This window comes from Rhinolophus hipposideros (genome assembly GCF_964194185.1).
Source record: "Rhinolophus hipposideros genome assembly, chromosome: 10".
Lineage (NCBI taxonomy): Eukaryota > Metazoa > Chordata > Mammalia > Chiroptera > Rhinolophidae > Rhinolophus > Rhinolophus hipposideros.
Genome location: NC_138056.1, coordinates 23,880,067 through 23,903,951, shown reverse-complemented (window position 1 = coordinate 23,903,951; position 23,885 = coordinate 23,880,067). Strand labels below are relative to the sequence as shown.

At 39.3% G+C, this 23,885-nt stretch overlaps 1 protein-coding gene and 1 pseudogene across 2 annotated transcripts in view; both read left to right on the top strand.

Annotated features, from left to right (window-relative positions):
- Positions 1–1,026: 1,026 nt before the first annotated feature.
- The window catches only part of QSER1 (glutamine and serine rich 1), a 70,120-nt gene continuing 47,261 nt past the window's right edge, over positions 1,027–23,885 (top strand). The window contains exon 1 of the mRNA XM_081063603.1: positions 1,027–1,505. Coding sequence (XP_080919729.1) covers positions 1,324–1,505 — 182 coding nt within the window. The 5' untranslated portion in view covers positions 1,027–1,323. The remainder of the gene's footprint in view (positions 1,506–23,885) is intronic.
- LOC308503879 (developmental pluripotency-associated protein 2-like) lies at positions 21,908–22,779 on the top strand (annotated as a pseudogene). Its single transcript has one exon. The product of its transcript is annotated as a developmental pluripotency-associated protein 2-like (transcript).

Sequence of the window (23,885 nt, the reverse complement as noted above, 5' to 3'; positions counted from 1 at the left end):
ACTGGTATTTTTAACTTTTACTTTATGCTTTAAGGAACACAAGATGTTTTCTATAATCCCTAAGTTTCAGTACTAGAGGAGAAGAAAAAACTCATATACAATAGAATAGCCTCAAATAATGATTAAATTACCTCTCACCAAACAACTTGGAGGTCACCGAGGAAATGTTTGGGGTAGAGTCTTGCTGAAGTTCCAAGTCTCAAACAAAAAACTCCAAGACAGAGTGTGCATAGGGAGTTTAAATGTATTGTAAAGTCATCCAGATGGTAGATGGATTGATCAATGAAGAGGGAGTATTTATCTTGGGATAGAAGATTCTGAAATCCAGAAGGAGAAAATCCCCAGGGAGGGGGTGGGGACAGTTAATTAGAGCCCCTGGGAAAGGACTTTTTAACGAGGATTGGAAAATAACGTTTTAATTTGAATCTCTTTGAATATAAATCTCCCCCTAACAGCAGGAAAAGGGTCCCCTAGCCGAACAGGCTTTGGGCAGGAAGGGAGTAAACGGAACTGTAAAACAGCCCGCTCAGCTGTTTCTGGTTTGGGACTCGGTTCAGAGAAAGAAATCGCGATGTGGGAACTGAGTATTTGGGTCACTCAAAATAATTCGAAGGGTCAAATACCGAACTCCAGGCAAAGCGCTGACAAGCCTCCCCCTTTTGTATCCCCCTACGCTGGGTTTCCGCTCAATTGCCCCTCCGTTGAGCTAGGCGAACAGCAGGCGCGGCCCCTTCCCACGCGGGGCGCTGCGAGCGCGGACAGCTCCCCTTACAGCAGCCGACGGCGGGAAGTCCGCAGCCCGCGGGCTACGGCTGCCGGGCGCCCCTCCGGGTCCCCGGGGCCGGCTGGGCCGGGCAGGCCTCGAGCCTTCCCCGCCCGATTGGCCATCCAGAGGCGGCCGGTGGCGGCGGAGGCCCGCGAGCCGCGAGCGCGGGGCACCGAGGGGAGGCGGGGCGAGGCCGCCGGGTGGAGGGGGGCGGGAGGTGCATCCTGGGAAATCCACCAACATGGGGCGAAGCCGCCGCCGCCGCCACGGCGAGTCCGGGCCGCGGATGCCGCCCCTTCCCTGACGCCCAGCCGGGCCTCGCCCCGCGCCGCGGCCGGGGTTCCCCAGGCACAGACTGGCCAGCGCGCCCTGCGCCCGTCCGCCAGCCGGGGCCATGTGAGGGGGCAGCTCCCTCCGCCGCCGCCTCCTCCTCCTCCTCTTCCTCCCCCGCCCCCTCCCTCCCCTCCCGCCCCCTCCCTCCCTCCCCTCCCGCCCCCCTCACACAGGGCCCTAGAGGAGCCCCCACTGCAGCCCGCCCTCCCTACGCAACCCCCACGATGGACAGGAACTACGCGACCTCCGGCTTCGCCGACCCGCCGCCGCAGCCCGCGCCCCCCGCCGCCCCGGCCAGCGCCGCGGCACCACCCCCCGCTCCCGCCTGGGCCTACGAACCCCGAGCCGCCGTCGCCGCCGCCACCAGCAGCGGCAGCAGCGGCAGCAGCCCCAGCCTCAAGGCCAGGTAGGGAGGGTGGGCGGCGGGGTCCGGGTGGGCCAGGAAAGGCCGGGGATGCATCTGGGGCCTTCGCCCCTGGGCAGCACCGCGGAGGGGTCCGGGCCGGGCGGGAACCCTCCACGCGTCGTCTGGTCCTCGCCCCCGCTGGAGAGGCGGCTGATGACTCCTGTGGGGTGGACTCGGGATGGGAGGGGGCGCCCAGTGCAGGATTCGCGCCCCGGACTGGTCCGGGACGTGGGTCTGGGCGGGAGTCGTGGGTCTCCGTCACCTCCCGTGTCCTGGGCTCTCACATGGTGAAGTTTGGGTCCGTGACTTAACTCGGCGATCACGGAGACCCGAGACTGTCTCCGGGAGGGCCGAGGGGGCTCGGACGAGTTCGGGGCAGTGACATTCCATTGTATTGGAACCGACAATGTGGGCTTGGGGGCCCGGGCAGTGTGAGCGTGGGGGAGGCGGGAGAGGAAGAGGCGCCAAGCCGCGTCCCTGACATTGGGGGACCCGGGAAGGCTGGGCTGCTGGAGAACCTCCGGGCGTGGGGCCTCGGGAGGGGTCCTGGTGGCGCGCGAACGCTGCCCGGGGCTGGGTGACATATGTTTGCAGTAGTGGCCAAGATTAAGCTATTTCTCTTCCACGCGTTCAAAGTTACTCTTCGGTTTCCTCCCCTTTCAACAACAGCAGGAAGTAAGGAATCTCTCTTTGCTTTCTGTGTCTTGGGGCGACCAAAAGTTGGGAAGAAATTGGAGGGGGGCGTCAGTGAAGGCCATAAATGTTGAAGAACAGAAGCATGCTTTTCCATCTCGGCTTCTGAAGCTCTGGTTCATTATGTAGCGCGCGGGGTTCAAGAGTTCATCTTTGCTCCAACATGACCAAGGAATCTAAAATGTTGACTCTTACTAGATATTTAAGCTCTCGGGAAATGTGTAGTAGTGCCACACTGTGAAACGGGTCATTTGAATGATAACTGGAAGGCGTGGTCTGGTTTGGACGATTCGGGAGCGAGGTGTTTTAAAGCCACCTCTGCCGAACAATGCAGAATCTGGTAGGTGCAGTTTCTGATTACAAGGACCAGGGAATCCTGGGTTGCTAATGACTTCATCCTCAACTACCAACAGGAAGCTTCGTAGCTTTATGATCTCATCAAATTTCTTCATTATTGTCACGACAGAAGTGAACTTTTTTTGTTTTTTTTACTTTATATATTACAGTGTTCTAGGTTATCTTCTTTGTTTTTATGAAAGTTCCACTTTCATGATTTGGAAAATACGTGCGAAGAGTAGCTGGTCTTTGTGTGAGATAGTACCTTGGGATGATTGTGAGAGAATGAGAAAAATTTGGTTCAAGAAAAGGGAAATAAACTTCCTTAGAGAATTTCAAGTCCTTTGTTTAAAAGACCTAGGATTTTAGGTCTTTTAAAGAAAATAATGGTGATGCGCTAATTTTGAACTAAATACGTAAATGCTGAAACCTTTCTGTAACAGTCATAACTTTGTATTACATACAATTAAGACATTTTAAGTTTTATGAAAGATGTTTGACGCCTTTCCCATTATTATTATTATCATTATCATTATTTTTGTGGTAATTTGGCTATCAGTTTTCAAGTACCTTTTGCATTGAAAACAATAATTTCCAAACTAAAATTACTTTCTCTTCAGTGAACAGCACTGATAGGTATTTGTGCATCATTTTTTTGTTTTAAATGAAAAAAAAATGCTTTGTTAGGTGAGTGCAACAAATGCTATCAAGTTATTTCTGTTATTTCTTTTAGCAGCATACTTCTGAGGCAAGAAACTAAAATCTACTTGTCATATTTTCCAAATGTTATTTTTCACAGTAACAAAGAATGACTTCCCAAACACATTTGAAGAGTAAGTAGATGCATTTGGAACACATACTCTAAAAGAGATTCATTTTCTGTTTATTGGATGTTATTGATTCTTAAATGCTAAGCTCCCTCCCCCTTTAAAAATATGTTTTTGGGGTGGGGTTAGCTAAATTATAGCATAGAAAATGCACGCTTTCCCCCTTCCCCACCAACTTGCTTTGTGTTAGGATCAGGCCATCTGTACAGGGTTACACACACTGCTTAATTGTACCTCACTTTATTTCTCAATGTCCTCTGATTTTATTTCAGTTATACAGAAAATACTGAATCTGAAATATACCCAGTAAGGCTTCCAGTATTCCACATTTTCAGAAGCTTATTCATATTTTTATAATATTTTTAAAGAGCTTTTTCATAATTCATGTATCAGTTGAATGTTTTTGTTCCCCTTTGTGGCAGTTTCTTCTTGAGGGTGCAAATGAGTAGTAGTTGTGATGATGTAATATGGATACTTATCCATAAAGAATAGCTTGTCTGTCACCTTGTTTTCAGTAGTAACCTATTCAGAAGCTAACAGATGGTAATAACATTCAATGATTACTGGCATGGGATCTAATATCCTACTTTCTGTTTGGCCCTGAAATGAACATTTTCAATCAGTTGATGGGAAAAAGCATGGTAAAATATTTTTCATGAATTTGAAATAATACATTTTTGATATAGCAGCTCCGTCAGGTGTAGTTTTTCTGTTGTTTTAACCATTGAGAAATAAAGGGCTAATGGGAAACCCTAGCATTTTCCCTTAAATACGGTGTCTGAGTATGTCTGAGAGATGTCTGAGCATTTCTAAAATAGTCCTTGCTAGGCACATGGGAAGTTTGGGGATAAGAACCGGTCAATATAAATCTCCGTTTATTTGTGCTTTTCTGTTTTAGGGACCAAATGAGCATATCTTTACTTTTCACCATGGAGTTGGAAATACTTTTTTGTGGGGCTCTTTTAGATAGTATAAATACCTTTGCATGCTTTTGGAAATCAGATGATCGTCAGGAAGCTGCAGACTTGCTGCCTTTTATCTACCTCATATTTATATCCTGTACAGAACAGGAAGAGACAAATTTTATCATGGACCTTATGATGTTTTTGTATTTGAATATGCACCAGAACGTGATTAAATGAAAACAATTTTTAAAAAACTAGTTATATTTGTTTTTTCACTTTCTAACTTAAAACAATCTGGGTTTTCTTTGCCCCTAGTTTTTAGAATTTCCTAATCCATAAATTCTGATTATAGCATGAATGTGTAATGAGTGTAATCGGTACCCCTCCAATAAACAAAACAATGATTAGCTTCTCTAAAAATGGTTAGCTACTATATTAAGGACTTTCTGATTAAGTTTTAAAGCTAGAGTTTCCCTCAAGACTTTTGGGAAAAGACCTTGTAAGATCACAATTTATGAGGAATAGGGACAATACTAAATTAGTGAATGGTTATTTTAAATAAACTTCTGTTGTTCAGAAAGTATTTTCCCAAAGAAACAATGCTGTAAGTAATAGTAGCTATCATTTACTGAGCATCTTATTTGTGCTAGCTATTGTTTTAAGTGGTAAATACACATGCACACTAATCCTCACAGCAATCCTGTGAGGCAGGCATTATTTTTACCTTTTTATGAATGAGGAAACCAACGCATAGAGACATTAAGTAATATACTTACAGCTGCATAGCTACTAAGTAGTGGAGGTGCGATTGAAACCTGGTCAATGTCAATCTGGAGCCTGCATGTCTAATTACTGTACTACTTCATGGTAAGGTAGTCTAATGCTGTAATCATATTATGGGTTAAATGAGCTTTTGTAGCTGGCCTGGAAACCTAACCATTAGTAATGTATTTATTTCAGTGTTTGTCACCATTGACCATTTTTTCCTAATTGAAGTATGCTTTCTTTCACTTCCATAGCACTGTATTTCCCTGGTTTTCCTCCTACCTGTAGCCCACTGCTTTCCCCTGTTCTTCATTAGTTCTTAACTCTTCTAATCTCTCCGTATTGTCATTTCCTTAGGGCTTGGGACTGATGATTTTTCATCCATTCTGTGCTTTCTCCTGAGGACACTGCATTCATGTTCATGGCTTTAAATGTCACCTCTGGAGATGCCCATTGATTCAAAGGCATAAGTGCCCGGGGTGGCATGCTTTACTTTCAGTTCAGTGGAGCATTATTGGGTCTCCTGATGAAGCATTCCTCCCTCTGGACCTTAGACCTCCAGGCCAGCAGAGCATAAGGTCACTGGAACAGGAAGCAAAAATTTTGCTAGTGGGTCACTAGGGGTGTTAGTGAGTGGTGCCACTGCCATTCTGCCCCTTGAGTCCTGAACCTGTGAATCCTGGCTATTGGAGAAACAGTACTAGGCAGCAAGATGCTGATTGACAGCATAAGTAGCCTTCTGGAGAACCTTGCTCCAGCCCTGCAAGGTATCGCTGCCTAGCTGGCTCTGGAACTAAGTCTTCAAAAGGCCATTTCAGGGGCCGGCCCGGTGGCTCAGGCGGTTAGAGCTCCATGCTCTTAACGCCGAAAGCTGCTGGTTCGATTCCCATATGGGCCAGTGGGCTCTCACCCACAAGGTTGCCAGTTCAATTCCTCAACTCCTGCAAGGGATGGTGGGCTGCACCCCCTGCAACTAGCAACGGCAACTGGACCTGGAGCTGAGCTGCGCCCTCCACAACTAAGACTGAAAGGACATCTTGACTTGGAAAAAAGTCCTGAAAGTACACACTGTTCCCCAATAAAGTCCTGTTCCCCTTCCCCAATAAAATCTTAAAAAGAAAAAGTCCATTTCACTGTTCTATAAAGGCAGCTGCTTCAGGATTTTGGAGAACATTGTAAGGCCAGTAAGTTCCACGAGCATGGGCCCGTACCCATACTTCTTTTGCTGTGAAGTGAGTTTCTTAACAGAAATAGTGCTATGTGGACTACTCTGATGGTGGGTAAGGCACTGGCATCTTTTAAGTCCACAGATGGTAGTTTTGGCAGAATCACTGGATACAGGGAAGGCACATTCATATAACCAGAGTAAGTATTTATTTAAGTAAGAACAAAATCCTGCTTCTTCCATGATGGAAGCCATCCAATGTAATCAACCTGTCACCAGGTAGCTGGCTGATCACCCTGGGGAATGGTGCCGTAACAGGTGCTCAGTGTTGGTCTTTGTTGCTGGAAGATTGGGCACTCAGCAGTGGCCATACCCAGCTCGGCATTGGTGAGTGGGAGTCCATCCCTGCCACCATGCTGCTTTGTTCGTGAGCCCACGGGTGGCTGCAGCAAGAGACTGACTGGTATCATAGAACCAGTCATTCTATCCACTAGATGATTAAAGTCCTCTTCTGCGGAGGTCACCCTTTGGTGAGCATTCACGTGGAACACAAATATCTTCCATTTTTTTGGCCCATTTAGAGAGGTCTATATGCCTCATCCCCACATATCTTTGTCACCAGTTTTTCAATCATGTTCCTTCCAGATCCCTGACCATCCAATCAATCATTAGCCACAGCACATGAATCAGTATCTAATTGCTTGTCTGGCCATTTCTCCTTCCAAGCCAAGTGGACAGCCAGGTGCACTGACTGCTTGAAGTTCTGCCCATTAGGAGGATGCCTGTTTTACCACTTCTTCAGCACTGTTCCAGAGAGGGGCTATAGTGCAGCTGTCTACTTGTAGGTAGGTGATGGCTGCGTAGTTTACAGAACCATCTGTAAACCGGGCCCAAGTCTTCTCTTCCTCTGTCAACTGCAAGTAAGGGTGCAGGCTGGGAGAGAGAAGGCAGTGTAGCAGGAGTGGGGACCATGGGCATTTGGGCCACTTCTTTAAAAACTTACTCAGTTACAGTCAATATTATTTTATATTCAGATTTCAGTTTCAGATTCAGTTTCAGATGTGCAGCATAGCGTTTAGACATTTATGTACTAATTTACGAAGTGATTCCCCCGGATTAGTACCCAGCGGCACTAGTATCCATAGTTGTTGCAACATTATTGACTATATTCTCTGTGCTGTACTTTACCTCCCATTGACTGTTTTGTAACTACCAATTTGTACTTCTTAATCCCTTCACCTTTTTCACCCAGCCCAACTCCCTCCCCTGGGCCACTTCTTATAACTTGTGCTTTCAAGGTCTGCTCGGCCAGATCACATATGTACTCCTTCCATTTGATGATGGAGTGCTCTTGTGCATGCCTAACTTTTGGGTTTGGCAGATCAGATAACATCCAGTTTAGGATGGGTAGCTCAGGTCACATGGTAACTTGGTGACCTATTGGTTAAATGTTCAATTTCGGGTTATTCCCAGTGGTTCAGGAGGTAGGAGCGTCCTGCTAAGATTGTGAACAGTAGCTCTCCCTGGAGCTGGGCTGCGGTGGTGCATAGCTGGAGGTCGGCGAGACCAGCTGCCTCAGGCCGTGGGGTGTGGGGTGCAGCGCAAGGCTCATAATACCAGCATGGGCCAGGGAGCTGTGTCCAACGCAACTAGATTGAGAAACAACGGCTTGAACCGAAGCAGGGAGGCAGAAGATGGGGGGAAAAAAAGATTATTAAAAAAATGTTCAATTTCTACTAAGGTCCAGGAGCAGGCCACGAGCTCTTTCTCAAAAGGGAGTAGTTATCTGCAGATGACGGCAGGGTGTTACTCCAAAATCCTAAAGGCCTGTGCTGTTATTCACCTATAGGGGCCTGGCAAAGGCTCCAGACAACATTGCTATCTGTCACTGACACTTCAACACTATGGATCTGTTGGATCATATGGCCCAGGTGCAGAGCAGCTTGCACAGCAGCCTGGACCTGTGGCAGAGCCTTCTCTTGTCACTCAAAATTAGCAGCTTTTCAGGTCACTCTGTAATTGGACCAAATTAACACACCGAAATGAGGAATATGTTGCCTCTAAAACTGACCACAGATTCTCCCTTATCCCTGTGTCTTTTATCTCTGATTGAAACTATTTTTTGAATGGCAGCATGAACGCTCTTATCTCAGTGTATTTGGACTGTTTGCTCTGCTAGGACCACCCTCACTTTATTCAGTTCAAAATTTCATATTGTTAGACAGGTCCCTCAGTAGTACCCTCAATGGAATGCTATCCATCCACCCCCATCTCTGTGTAGCCCAATACCCTGGCTTTAAGTTTCTTCATAGTTGGCTTCTTCAAACTTGCTTACCAGTCCTTGATATTAAATATTTCTGTGTTATTGTTGGTCTCTGTCCATTAATTTGGGTGTTTCTTGACAGTCCAACCTGAGCTGTTTGGTCTTTTCCCCTCATATATCTGTCATATAATAAGTGTTTAATAAATATTGATTTAATAGAGAATATATTTAAAGCTGAAGTATATTCTGGTTTGATATATTATCTAATTTTTTGTAGTTTAATTTTGGCCTCCATAAGTTAAAGGTTCTTTAGAGATCCTGGCCATGGAAGTTTGTCCTGTGTTGGTAGGCATTTATGGGGTGTAACTAAGCATAAAATAATGAAATTTTCATATGACTTAATGCCATCATTCTCATTATAGTACTGTGTGATCGCTGATCCTATTTAAATAACTTGAGAGAAGATTTGTCTGACCCAGTGAAGCAGGGCAAACACAAAAATGTGGATTAGCTAAAATACTTTTGCTTGGATCTGCTTAGATGGCTTAACATTTTAAAACATTTCTCATATTGAGCAAACTGTAAGATGAATATTACTCTGGTAAAGCAGCTGGTACTCTACTCACTTAGACATAAAACTAAATCAGAGTTTGATTTGGCCAGAGACACAAACTGTTTAGTGGAATAATGGCAAAATAAAAGGGTAACTATTTGGAAGGATTGTATTTAAGTAGATCTGAGGCTATACAAAAACAAAACAAAAATAAAACTAGAGATGGTCTTTTGCTATTGGTTAATATGTTTGTGTTACTTTTTTTTTTAACAAGCAAGTTTGAGCTCAATCTGATCTTCAACATGCTAATGTTTGGAATTGCTTCTAGTAATCAGAATTGTTTCTAAGACTGGTAAGTTGTGTTTTAATACAGCATAGGAGATGATGGTTCCAAACTTGCTATTAAAAGCTAATCTAGTATACCCGCTAATTAATTTTGATCTATTATGAACCCTGTTATGGTCATTTTAGCATCTTTCTCATACACTGTACTCTGGGGTGAGTATATCTGTCAACACGTTTAACTGACATGTTTATTAAGACATTTTAAGAGAGTAAGCTTGTAAATTATGACACTTGGATAATATTTTATGAAACCTCTTCAAACTTGTTTCAAAATATATACCTTATCTCTGATGTTCATTATCATTTCCTTCCTCTGCACTAACCTTTGTTGTGAACCAGAAATCCAGAACATGAATTACCCACCTAGAAGTTGATTTTCTATACTATTTTCTATAATAACATTTTTATTATGGAAAATATTAAACCAAACACATTTAGAGAGAATGGTATAATGAATCCCTATGTATCTATTAGCCAGCTTGAACAATTTCAACACATGGTCAATCTCTCTACTTTGTGTTTGCTTTGGATTATTTCAATGCAAATTTCAGGCCATGTATGTATCTCTTTCAACCATAGTATGTCTCTGAAAGATAGCTGGGGGCAGGATTAAGGGACCAAAAAGGGATATTGAGACAGTGAGTATCGGTAATGTGAAGCCAGTTCTAGTCCCGTGAAGGAGCAATAGTTATTGCAGCCCAGCAGAATCTGTAGTTGTGCAGGGACGCAGCATGGCTCAAACTATGGTTGTGTTACAAGGAGGGAATGGACAAGTAACACTCAGACTCCTCTCTTCTGCTTTCTGATCTGCAGAACCTACCACTAATGGTCCTTCGAGAACCTAGTTGATGCAGTGTGTAAGAGTTACCGGTGTACTAGGTATTCTTAAAATAAGCAAATTGGGCTGCTGGATGGCTCAGTTGGTTAGGACGCAAGCTCTGAACAACAGGGTTGCCGGCTTGATTCCCACATGGGCCAGTGAGCTGCGCCCTCCACAACTAGATTGAAGACGAGCTGCCACTGAGCTTCCAGAGGGACGACCGTATGGCTCAGTTGGTTAGAGTGCTAGTGCTCAACAACAAGGTTGCAGGTTCAATTCCCGCATGGGATGGTGGGCTGTGCCCCCTGCAACTAAAGATTGAAAACTGGTGACTGGACTTGGAGCTGAGCTGTGCCCTCCACAACTAGATTGAAGGACGACTTGGAGCTGATGGGCCTGGCGAAACACACTGTTCCCCAATATTGCCCAATAAAAAATTTAAAAAACAACAACTAAGAGTTAATCTTAAAAAAAAAAAAAAGTCTTTAAAAAATGAGCAAATTAATGCCCAATAAAGCATAAATTGCCCAGGGTCCCCTTGGAGATAGTGAGTCCAGGCCATCTGACTTCTCCAGTACTTAAAAAAAAAAAAAAATGAACAGCTTTATTGATATTTAATTTACATTATTATAAAATTAATAATAACTATACAATTCAGTGATTTTTTTTTTTTTTTAGTATATTTACATCACCACAGTGTCACTACAATCTAATATTCGAACGTTTTCATTATCCCAAAAAGAAATCTAATGCCCATTTATAGTCACTCCCCGTTCTCACCCCTAGCTCTAGGCAACTATTAATTGATTTTCTTTCTCCATAGATTTGCCTTTTCTGGACATTTCATATAAATGGAATCATAAAATATGTCTTTTGTGTTTGGCTTCTTTGACTAAGCATAATGCTTTTGAGATTCATCTACAAGTATGATAATGATTCCCAGTTTTTTATTTCCAGCTCAAATTTCTTTCCTGAGTTCTAAGTGAGAACGTTCATTAGTGCTATTTTGAGTATTTGTATCACTATCTCTAATGAACCCCTCACCTCAAACATAATGCATCCAAAATCGAACTCTTCCACATTTGTTCAGCCTTATGCGTGGTTCACTATCATTATGATTCCTCCATCTTCCCCCACAACTCATTGTTGGTCAAGTTCATTAATTACATTTTTTTAAGAGTTCTCAAATGGCTATTGCCACTGTTCTGTCCTTACAATTTTTCACCTGGATTTTTGCAGTAGGATTTTGGCCTTCCTGCCTCCAGGCCTGCTCTGTTCTTCCATGCTGCTTAACAGATTATCTAAGATAGTGGTTCTCTACTATGGGTACACAGCAGAATTGGCTAGAAGGGCTTTTTCAAAGTGATGTACAGGCTTCTGTCTCAGAATTACAAATAACTAACTTCTGGAAGTGAGAACTGGGAGTATATAGTTTGAAAAAACCCACCAGATGATGCTCATGAGCATGCTTAAAAACCATTTTTAAATAAAAATAAATAATTTAACTGATTAAACTTTTTTAGAGGCTCTTAATTCCCTTGAAGATAAAATGTGAGATATTCTTTTTGGCATAAATTTTCCATAATCTGGCTCCTGTCTGACTCATATCCCCATCTCCCCAATACAACTATGCAAAATTACATACTGTGTTTCCCCAAAAATAAGACCTAGCTGGACCATCAGTTCTAGTGTATCTTTTGGAGCAAAAAGTAATATAAGACCCGGTCTTATTTAACATAAGACCCGGTCTTATATAAGACCAGGTATAATACTGGGTCTTACATTAATTTTTGCTCCAAAAGACGCATTAGAGCTCATGGTTCGGCTAGGTCTTATTTTCGGGGAAACACGGTACAGGTCTACTAATATGCCATCTTACTCACATTTTCAGGTTTTTATATATGGGAGTCTCTTCCTGAAATACCTTTTTTTGTTTTTACCTTTTCTTGGATAATTTCTCCTTCCTTTCATTACGAAGCTATCATTTCCTAGAGGTAAGCCTTCTCATACTGTGTTATATTTATTTATTTACTTAGGGCTTTTTATTGTTGTATCTTCTAGTGCTTGGCATACTTGGCAGTCAATAAGTGTCAGCTGTATAAATGCAGACCTCACCTGTAGATGTAATAATAATAATAATAATAATAATAATAATAGCACTGACTGAACATTGTGTCAAACATAGTACTATGCTAAATGCTATATATGTGCTTTATCATTTATTCTCACAACAACCTTATGTAGGTGGATGTTATTACCCACATTTTACAGTTGAGGAAACAGAGACATAGGAAAATTATGTGGTTAGCTGTAAGTTGCAGAATTTGTAAAGTACAGAACTGGATTTGAATCCTATGGCCTATTTGCAAAGCCTGTGTTTTTATACAGGTGTTACATGTTTGTTTCATGGTTTAATTTTTCAAATTATAAATAGTTCCTTAAAAGGGCTGATAATTCTTACACTTCAGGTTTTTGTTTTTAGTTCTCAGACCATGATTAGCTAAAGTAAAATACAAAATATTTGACATTTAGGTTTGAGTGGGACAGACATGCTAGAGTTATACACAAAAAGTTAATTCAGTGAACTCAATGTTTATCTCTGTATTGTTTTGAAGACAGATTTTATACTAAAGAATACTGTGTAAAAAATGAAGGAAAAATATTTAGCTTAACTCAGAATATTAGAAATACAAAGAACATTAGACTTCATAATAAATAGGAAAACGAGGACTCTACAAGATTGTCCTTTGCTGAAAGCTTTGAAACATGTTATTTGCAGAATCAGGACTGAAATCTGAACCTTCTAATTTCCAATCCAGGCTTCTTATCTTTCTCAGCTATGAAAAGTTGGTATATCTAGAATAAAACAATATTTTCAAAGCTTAAAGAGAATTCTGTTTTTATTATGTTAAAATATAGTATATTTTTTCTTTTTTTTCTTTTTTTGCTGTATTTATTTTTTATAATTTATTGGGGTGACAATGGTCAACAAAACTATATAGGTTTCAAGTGTACGATTCTATAATACATCATCTGTATATTGCATTATGTGTTCACCACCCAGAGTCAGTTCTTCTTCCATCATCATGTATTTGACCCCAGAATATATATTTTTTTCAGTGGCCAAATTCTTTAACACAGAGAAGAAAGTGATATGACTACCTAAGGCAAAATCATTCATTCATTGCTTAAGTAACTTATGACTTGTATGCAAGTACTGACTTGTTTACCTGGGATTTAACATATTTCATGGAACTTTTGCTACTTGATTTTAAAACTTACCATGTGTTTTATTTTTTAAGTATTATGTACATAAGAGTATGCTACCCAAGGAGTAGATTGTATATGTTATTGATATTTGGATATAAACCATAAGATAACTTACTCTTAATATGTTCAAAAACATTTTTTCTTATAATCATAAAGCATCTTCATTGCAAAAACTGCCAATTTTATTATTTTTTTAAATATTTATTTAAGGAGGACACAGCTCACAGTGGTCCAGGCGGGGATTGAACTGGCAACCTTGATGTTATTAGCACCGCGTTCTAACTAACTGAGCTAACCAGCCACCTCCAAAAACTGCCATTTTAGATGATATTATTGTGTCAGCTTTCTCAGCTACCTTAAAACTTAATTTTCTTTGTTAAATAAAATAGATTAAAATTAGGAAAGAATATTCAGATTTAAGCAAAGAATGGTAACTGATTAATTAATCTCTTTTGGTTTGTTTTATTAATGAGGAAAATGCCAATTTTTAAATTTGGAATTTAAGTGACAGCATCTGAAGGAAGATGATGGGGTGACAATCCTCTTGCAAAATTCTGACCCTTCTTACCTTCAAGATTGAGTCCATACCCCACTGTGAGTGTATGGAGAGGGGATGGAAGACTGAAGTGTCCTGCTAGGCTGGAAAGATGAAGACTGAAGTAGTGGTGACTTATCCCTTGGCTCCTTCTTCTTTAGGCCTTAGCTCCTGTAATGTTTGGAGTATATAGGAGGATAGTAAAAATCTTCTGTCTCTCTCCCTACTACCCTTACAGGTCTTGGGGGCTAGGAAGGGCTATGCCATGGTGGTCCTATATTACAAAAGTGCACATTTATTCAAAGGAGATCTTATATTGGTTCCAGCATGGGAATTAGAAACAAAGACCATGTTTTGAGGAATTTTTTCCCCTGGATAAAATTTTTTTGTTTAAAAATTCTGAGTTTTGTTTAAAAAATAAATAACCTCAACAAACCAGTGACCCTAAGATTATTATGAGAGTTAATAACTTCTGAAACTTAGTTTAAAACCACAAAAATATATGCAGATTAACACAAAAAATCATATATGGTACATGGAGATGGACCAACCATAGGCTACTGGTTACATGGATGACGGCAAGGCTATATATCATCACCTTGTTTGATGGTGTTTGCAGTTTCATGAAAAATTACCCATAATAACAAAGTGTGGGTGACCATAATTTTTACTGAGATATAACTCAAAAATCATATTAATTTACGATTTAAAATGTATAATTCAGTAGTTTTTAGAATATTCACAAGACTAACAACCATGACCACTATCTAATTCTAGAACACTTTTCATCACCTCAAAAGGAAAAGACATAAGTAGCAATCTCTTTCTATTGTTCCCTCTCCCCAGCCCCTGGCAACCACAGTAATCTTTCTTTCTCCATTTGCTTATTCAGTACATTTCATAGAAATGTAATCATATGGCCTTTTGTGTTTGGCTTATTTCACTTAGCATATTTTCCAGGTTCATCCATGTTTTAGCATGTATCAGCATTTCATTTCTTTTTATGGCTGAATATTCCATTATATGGCTTTATCATATTTTAATATCCATTTATCAGTTGTTGGATATTTGATTGTTTCTGCCTTTTGATATTCTGAATAGTGCTGCCATGAATATTCTTGTGTAAGTTTTTGTGTGAACTTGTATTTTCAGTTCCCTTGGATATATACCTAGAAGTGATGATGCTTACACAATCTTGTGATATATTCATGTTATCACATGGATGAACCTTGCAAACATTATGCTAAGTGAAAGAAGCCTGACACAAAAGGCCATCTACAGTATCAATCCGTTGATAGAAAATGTTCTGAGTGGCAAATCCATAGAGACAGAAAGTAGATTAGTGATTGGGAGTGATGCTTATGGATGCATGTCGCGTCCAGCGCAACACTGGCAGTGAGAGGACGAGAAGGGGCGGCGAAGGGTTAAGAAAGAAACTGAAGTCAAGAGATTTATGCAATAGGGGCCAAGGGTCTCACAGCCTCTAAGGACTGAGAGCCCTGAATTGGGCCACCTTGTGGCTTTTATTGATGTACACACAAGGAAGTATCATTGTTTCCTCCACGGTCTGTGAATTTCATACATTATACTAGGAAACTGATTTAAACTAATCATTCTTGCCTGCAAACAGCAGAACCGTAAGTCCCAGGATGTATGTACCTCCCCAAAGAACAAAACCTTTATGCTGAAACTTATTGATATGAATAAATGGAGAACTGATGTTATCACATCATTGAATCTCTTCTCAAGCAGGTTGTGGGAAGGAATATAGCCACAGAGGCAGAAGCTCTCCTTAGCCGGGGAAAGGTGGGGGTCTATGCCCACCTCTATCAACCCTGTGAGTTCTCCTGATGACCCCAATGCGGCTACGCTTAATCCCCTACGGCTATTCCCCCATGGGGAATCTTACCCGTCATTGACTAACCAGCCATCCTTTGGGGCCAAACAGGGAGACGTAAGGTGTAAGCACAAAGGTGAAGCAAAGTCCCTGAAAGGATCCGTCTCACAGACTCTCCTTTCTTTAGGGGTAGGTATGAGGGGACAGACGGGTAGACTGCTGCATGACAACAGGTGCACATTTATTTTTCAGGCAATGAAAATGTTCTAAAATTAGATTAAGGTGATGGTTGCACAACTCTGAATATTAAAAAAAGTACTGATTTGTACACTTTAAAAAGGTGACCTTTATGGTATGTAAATTATATATCAATAAAGCTGCTATTAAAAAACATTCTAGAACAAAATAACAAAAATGAGATACTCAGGAATAAATTTAACAAAGTATTTGCAAGAATTATACACGGAACACTACAAGAGATTGGTGACAGAAATTAAAGACCTAAATAAACAGATAAAACATACTCATGAATTAGAAGACTCAATACTTTTAAGATGGTAGTTTTTCCCAAATTGATGTAGATTCAATGCAATGTTTTCATAGAAATTGACAAGCTGGCACTAAAATTTATATGGGAATACCTGGCATAGCCAAAACAATTTTGAAAAAGAACAAGACTGGAATATTTGTACAACCTGAATCATTTATCAGGTCAGTGTAACAGAATAGTTAAGAACAGAACCAAAAGTACATGGCTAGTTGATTTTATTTTTTTTTGACAGAGATGTCAAGGCAATTTGGTAGTTCAAGAATAATCTTTTCAGTATATAGTCTTGGGACAACTGCATATCCAAACCTAAAAAAATGAATTCTAAGCCTTACCTCACACAATGTACAAAAGATTAACTCCAAATGAATCACAGACCTAAATTAATAGTATAAAACTTCCAGAAGAAAACACAAGAGAAAATCTTTGAGATAATTGGATTAGGCAAAGATTTCTTGGCTACACCACCAAATGTACAATTCATAAAATAAAAAAATTGTTCTGCTCTTCTAAATACATTGTTATGAAAATGAAAGCCACAGATTGGGAGAAAATATTTGCAAAACATATATCTGACCAAGATTTGATTCTAAAATATATAGGCAACTCCTAAATCTCAATAATAAGGAAACAACCCAATGAAAATGGGCAAAAGATTTGAGTAGCTACTTTACCAAAGAAGATGTCTGTATGGTAGATGAGCAAAGGATGCTCAGTGAGGTGTCGCTGCACACCAATTAGAATGGCTACAATTTTTAAAAAGAAAGGAAAGAAACAATTTACAAATTGATAACACGTAATGCCAACGAGCATGCAGAGTACTAGACTTAGGTTATTGATGAGAATGTAAAAATTGTAGCCATTTTGGAAAATAGGCAGTTTCTCTCACGTTAAGCATTTTACTATGTAATTCAGCCATACCCCTTCTATGCATTCATTCAAGTGAAATGAAAATTTATATTCACACAAAAACTTATGCAGATGTTTATAGCAGCTTTATTTATAATTGTCAAAAACAGTAAAGAACCCAAAAGTTCTTCAGCTGATACATGGATTTTGAAACAACCACCAACTTTTGGTACACCCATATAATAGAGTGCTGTTCTGCAATAAAAAGTAATGAATTACTGATATGAAGAACAACATGGATAAATCTCAAATGCATTAAGCTACTGTGTTTCCCCGAAAATAAGACCTAGCCGGACAATCAGCACTAATGTGTCTTTTGGAGCAAAAATTAATATAAGACCCAGTCTTATTTTACTGTAAGACCGGGTATAATATAATATGATATAATTAATATAATATGTAGCAGGTCTTATATTAATTTTTGCTCAAAAAGATGTATTACAGTTGATTGTCCGACTAGGTCGGACTAGGTTATTTTTGGGGAAACACGGTAAGTAAAAGAAGCCCGACAAAATGCTACATATTAAATGATTCTATTTATTTGACATTTTGGAAAAGGCAAAACTATAAGGATAGAGAATAGATCAGTGGTTGCCTGGGGACTAGATGTGGTGGGAGGGGTCACTACTGAGGGCCAGGGGGGAATCTTGTAGTGATGGAACTGTTCTCTCCCCTGGTTTTTGTAGTGTCCAAACTCACTGACTTGTCCACTAGAAAGGGTGAATTTTATTGTATGCAATTTATACCTTAACTTTTAAAGAAGTAAAAATATGAACCTTGACCCTTGTCTCATAGCATACACAAAAATTATCTCAGTGATTCCTAGATCTAAACGTAAAAGCTAAATTTTGAAACGTACAGAAGAAAACAGGTGACTATGTTAGTGACAGGATACTAAAAGCACTTACTATAAAAGAAAAAATATTGATAATTCAGGTTAATCAAAGATTAAAACCTTGTTAGTCAAACTCAGTAGAATACTGGTTGCCAGGGACTGGGGGAAGGGAAGAATGGCGTGTCGTTTGACAGATAATAAAGCTTCAGTTACACATGCTGAGTAAGTTCTGGAGGCCTGCTGCTGCGACACGTAATGCACGTACGCTTAGTCGCTAGTACTGTGCTGTGTACTTGAAGTGGTACATCTCCTGTGAAGTGCTCTTATCAAAATAAACTTAGTTAATTGATTAAAACTTTTATTTAAAGATACCAGATTATATGGTGATGGAAGGAGAACTGACTGGGTGGTGAACACACAATGTGATATATAGATGATGTAATACAGAATTGTACACTTGAAACCTATGTAATTTTACTCACCATTGTCACCCCAATAAATTTTAATTAAAAAATACACTAGAACATGAAAAAAGCTGTCAGACTGAAAGAAAACATTTACAATACATATATCTGATAAAAAATACCCAGAATATTTATGTGAAAAAACCTAATAACCCAATAAGAGGCTAACAACCCACTTTTTTTTTTAACTTTATATTTTTAAGGGCAAAAAAATTGAACCAACTTCACAAGAAAAGCTAAAATAATAGCCTATATGCATAGAAAAAGATGTTCCTCGTTTGTTATTAAGGAAATGCAGCTTAAACCACAATGAGATACCACTATACCTACTTAGCATGGCTAAAATTAAGACAACTGAAAAGATCAAGCAAAAATGGAATGTTGATTCATTGCTAATGGTAATGTAAAATACTACATGTACCTACCTTATGACCCAGTAGTTCTACTCCAAATATTTCACTTAGAGAAATGAGAACATATGTCCACAAAAGACATGTATGCAAATGTTCATAGCAGATTTATTCATAGTAGCCCCTAACTAGAAACAACTGAAATGTCTTTCAGTAGTAGGTGAAAGGAGAAACATGACATAGTCACACAATTCAATGAAAAGGAAGAAACTACTCAGGTATACAACAGCTTGGATGTATCTCAAAATATTATGCTGAATGAAAAAAGCCAGACACAAAAGAGTGCAGACTGTGTGATTCCATTTATATGAAATTCTGGGACAGGCAAGCCTAAATTTTAGTGACTTTAGGCTTATTAGTGACTGTGTAGGGCCAGGGATGAGATGACAAAGATGCTGACCACAAAGGGGCGTGACAAACCTTTTGTTGTGATGGAAATGCTCCATAAGTTGGTTGGGATTGCGATTATACTTCTATATACATTTATCAAAATGTGTACACATTGAACTGTACACTAAAAATGGGTGTATTTTATTATATGTAAATTATACCTTAATAAATTTATTTTTAAATTTTAAAAAGATTTTAAAACAATGCTATAATTGGATCTTCAAACAAAATCTAATTCCTGTATATAATTAATAATAGGCATAACAAAGAATAATTCATTTACTTACTTTTGAACTATATATACGTAGTGGGATATAATGTTGGGACAAAAGGCACTGTGAAGAAATACTGATCTTTACTTACATTTCTTTTTGGTAGAGGTTGCATTATAGTATTTCAAATAGAGCTAACGAGTAAATATATTGATGTAGTTGTGAGCTAGGATTCTAAGTTTAGGAAAAGGGAATACGTACACTTGTGAAATGGGGGGAGATGAGGAATACTAGATTGGATTTGAATTAGAGTTCTCAGATTGAACTAATGTTTTTAAAAAGACGTATTTTCCTAGCTTTGTCCACCAAAAGGGCCTAGAAGCAATGACACTGTAGGCATTGAACACATCTGGCACCCAGATCTTGATTTCTGAATGCCATTGCCCAATAAAAGGGCCTACTAGAAATGGTTAATTTCAGGTGTGGTACAGGGAAAATAACAAGGTGAGCCCGAAACATCATGTGCTAGAAGGTAAGGATGTGTTTGAGCACCAAGTAGAACGTGTCAAAAGGAGACAGGACTGAAAAGGCAAATTGAGCATCAAGTCTACAGTGACACATGTTTTAAAAGTATAATATATGAGGTGTGATTGAAAAATATGGTAAATGTTTAAATAAAAAAATTTATTACAGTATAAGACATGTTGCCATTAATCTCCTTCAAAATACTCCTCCTCACTTCGAACACTCTCATCCCATCGTTCTTGCCACTTTCTGAATCAGTTCTGGAAGTCCTCTTTCGTGTCTTTAGTTGCTCTGTCACAGCTGGCTCGATGTCCTGAATCGATTCAAAACGTTTACCTTTCATGGTCATTTTGACTTTGGGGAAGAACCATAAGTTGCACGGTGCCAGATCTGGTGAATATGGTGGATGAGGACACACCATAATGTTTTTATTTGACAGAAATTGCTGTATATCAGAAGCGATGTGTAACATGGAGCGTTGTCATGATGGAGGATGAAGATACTCACAAAAGAGGACTTCCAGAACTGCTTCAGAAAGTGGCAAGAACGATGGAATGTGTGTTCGAAGCAAGGGAGGGTATTTTGAGGGGGGATTAATGGCATTGTGTCTTCTACTGTAACAATTGTGTTTTTTTTTAATTTAAACATTCACCATATTTTTCAATCACACCTTGTATATACATTTCTGAAAAATATTTTAAAATGTGTAAGTATATTATATACACAAGAAAGAAGAAAAAAAGCTTATTTTTATTTTATAGAAGAACGCTAACTTTTAAATATTGAAATAATGATGTAATTAGAAACCTACCATTTCCAATCTCCAGTGCAATAATTGAATTAAAGATCATGAATGGATAATGTCTAAAACCATTGGCTGTTGGGAACAAGATATTTACAGTCTTACTAAAGTAATACCTCAAAATTGCATGCTAATTTCAAAGGAGAAAAAAATAACTACATGCAGAAATCTGACAGAGTATATTAACTATTTCAAGTTTACCATCACCAATAATGAGATAAACTGACATTATGTGAGTCCTCACTCATGTGATGCGATAAGAAGTACAAAACATCCCTATATACTTATATATGTATATATATGTATATATATACTTACATATATGTATATATATAAGTATATAAGTATATATATATACTTATGTATAAGTATACATATACTTATATATGTATATATATGTATATACTTATATGTATATATATAAGTATATAAGTATATATATAAGTATATACTTATATATGTATAAGTATACATATATATACTTCCCTATATACTTTTCATGAATAGCAATCGGACAGATCCACAATTTGGGATAGCCTACAATTCAAGAAGTCCATGTCATGAAATCAAGACAAAAGGGATCTGGGATTAAGGCCAGGGTGAGGACACTGTTCTAAATTTAAAAAGACATAACCAAATGCAATTCTTACATTTGACTGGATCCTTACATTGAAAGCTTAAAAATCCCAAACATTTTGGTGATAATCAGGGAAAGTTGGAATATGACCTCTGTATTATATGCTATTATTGACTTAAAGTTCTTCAAGTCTAAGAATGATATTTGGTGATTTGGAGAATGTCGTATTCCTAGGAGATAACAACTGAAATATTTAAGGATGCAGTATCATGGTGTCTACAAGTTATTTTCAGGTGGTTTAGTGAAAAAGAAAAGTATAGGACATTTGCTTATAAAAGGAGAAATCTCAGGTTAAAAGGAGTAAACTGCAGGTATCTTAACTGTGCTGGCTTTGCTGTCCTCTGAGTGTTCCTGGGAATGGCAAAATCAGATTTTGATAGCAGTGAAACGGATTTCTTTGAGGTTGAATTAGAGGAAGAAAGTGTGATTCTCACATTGGTTTTGGTTAGTGAGGAACCTAATGAAGATCATCAAATGGAGCTAAGCATTTCTGCAATCTCAGAAGCCAGCTTGAGGATTCTTAGGACAGATGATGAAGTTTATCTTCCTCAAACGAGTGAACAGTTCAAAGCTTGTCCAAAACCAATCCTCCCCTTGCCAGCCATTTTGCCTTCAATTAATAAAGTGTGTTGGGACACTTGGCGGAACTGGTGACAACAATTTGAGTACCGATGGCAAGAAAATAGATGTTTATCTGAGGCTCAAGGAACATGCTACTCTGAAGAAAAACAAAACATTCCTGAAACACTACAGGAGGCCACACTGCAGTCAAGTTCAAAGAAATGAAAGATGGTGACCAAGAAAGCAAGGACGAAGAAAAGTTGTAAGACGAATGAGAGAGAGCAAATGAACAATAGCTTTGAAGTGGTAACTTCAGCTCAGGAAGCCAGGTTGGCAGCATGGGCAAGACTTGCTGCAAGAGCCGTTCAACCTAAAGCTGTGAATTCATGTCCCATTCCTATTTCTGCTGAGAACTTTCTACTGCAAACCTCTGGTGTCAGGTGGAGTGTGGTCCATGGCAGACCTCTCGGCCGACAGAGAGGGTTGGGTTCGCCTGCACTTCTATGCAGGTCAGGCGTGGGTGCCTGACCCTTCTAAGAAGATGATCTCCCTCTTCCTGTAACCGGCCTGCACTTTCCCATTCCCAGACCTAGAAGATAATATGTTATGTCCCAACAGTGTTGAGGAGTAAGAGGATGATGGAAAGATTAACTACAGTGAAGAAATAGAAGCAACCTGGTTTGAACATGCTCACATCATTCCTTTTGGATATGCCATGTTTTAATAAAGAATAAATGGTGGATAGATAACTCACAGATACATTGACTTGTATCCCAATGATTGTTGTGCTCTGTGCTGGCCATCCTCTGTTGCCTGATGCCTTGGGTACAGATGTGAATGTCTGGATTCTGTACTTGAGGTCTGCCAAAAAGTGACTGCCACTGCTGCTTCAGGTATTTAGCTATAACATATAGAATGTAATTTTTTTTTTAATTAGTAGATTTTTAAAGCAGTTTTATATTTTCAGAAAAAATTGAGCAGGAACGAGAGTTCCCAAATATTGTTCCCTGCACTGCCCCAGTTTCCCTCCTCTCAATATCTTGCATGAGAGGGGTACATTTAGTGAACCTACATCGACACATCATTATCACCGAAAGCCCCTACTTTACATTAGGTTCCACTCTTTATGTTTTACATTCTGTGGGTTTTGAGAAATGTATGATAACATATCCACCATTATAGTGCCATACAAAATAGCTTCACTGCCCTGAAAATTGTGTCAGGGGTTATGTGCTCCATCTGTTCAACCCCTGACACATTTTCTGTGCCCATAGTTTTGCCTTTTCCAGAATGTCATACAGTTGGAATCATACAGTTGCCTTTTCAGATTGACTTCTTTCAGAGCAATATAAATTTAGGATTCCTTCATATCTATCTATTCATGGCTTAATAGCCCACTTCTTTTTTTGTTTTTGTTTTAAAGTTTATTGGGGATACAATTGTTAGTAAAGTTACAAAGGTTTCAAGTGTACAATTCTGTAATACATTATCTATAAATCACATTGTGTGTTCACCACCCAAAGTCAGTTCTCTTTCCATCACCATATATTTGATCCCTTAGCCCACTTTTTTTTTTTTTTTAAGCAGTGAATACTCAGTTGTCTGGATGTACCATAATTTGTTTATCTATTCACATACTGAAGGCCATCTTGGTTGCTTCCAAGTTTTGGCAATTATGAATAAAGCTGCTATAAACAAAAAATAAATAAAAACATATATATGTATGTGTATAGAGGAAGATAAAACAAATGTAACAAAATGTTAACAATTGTTA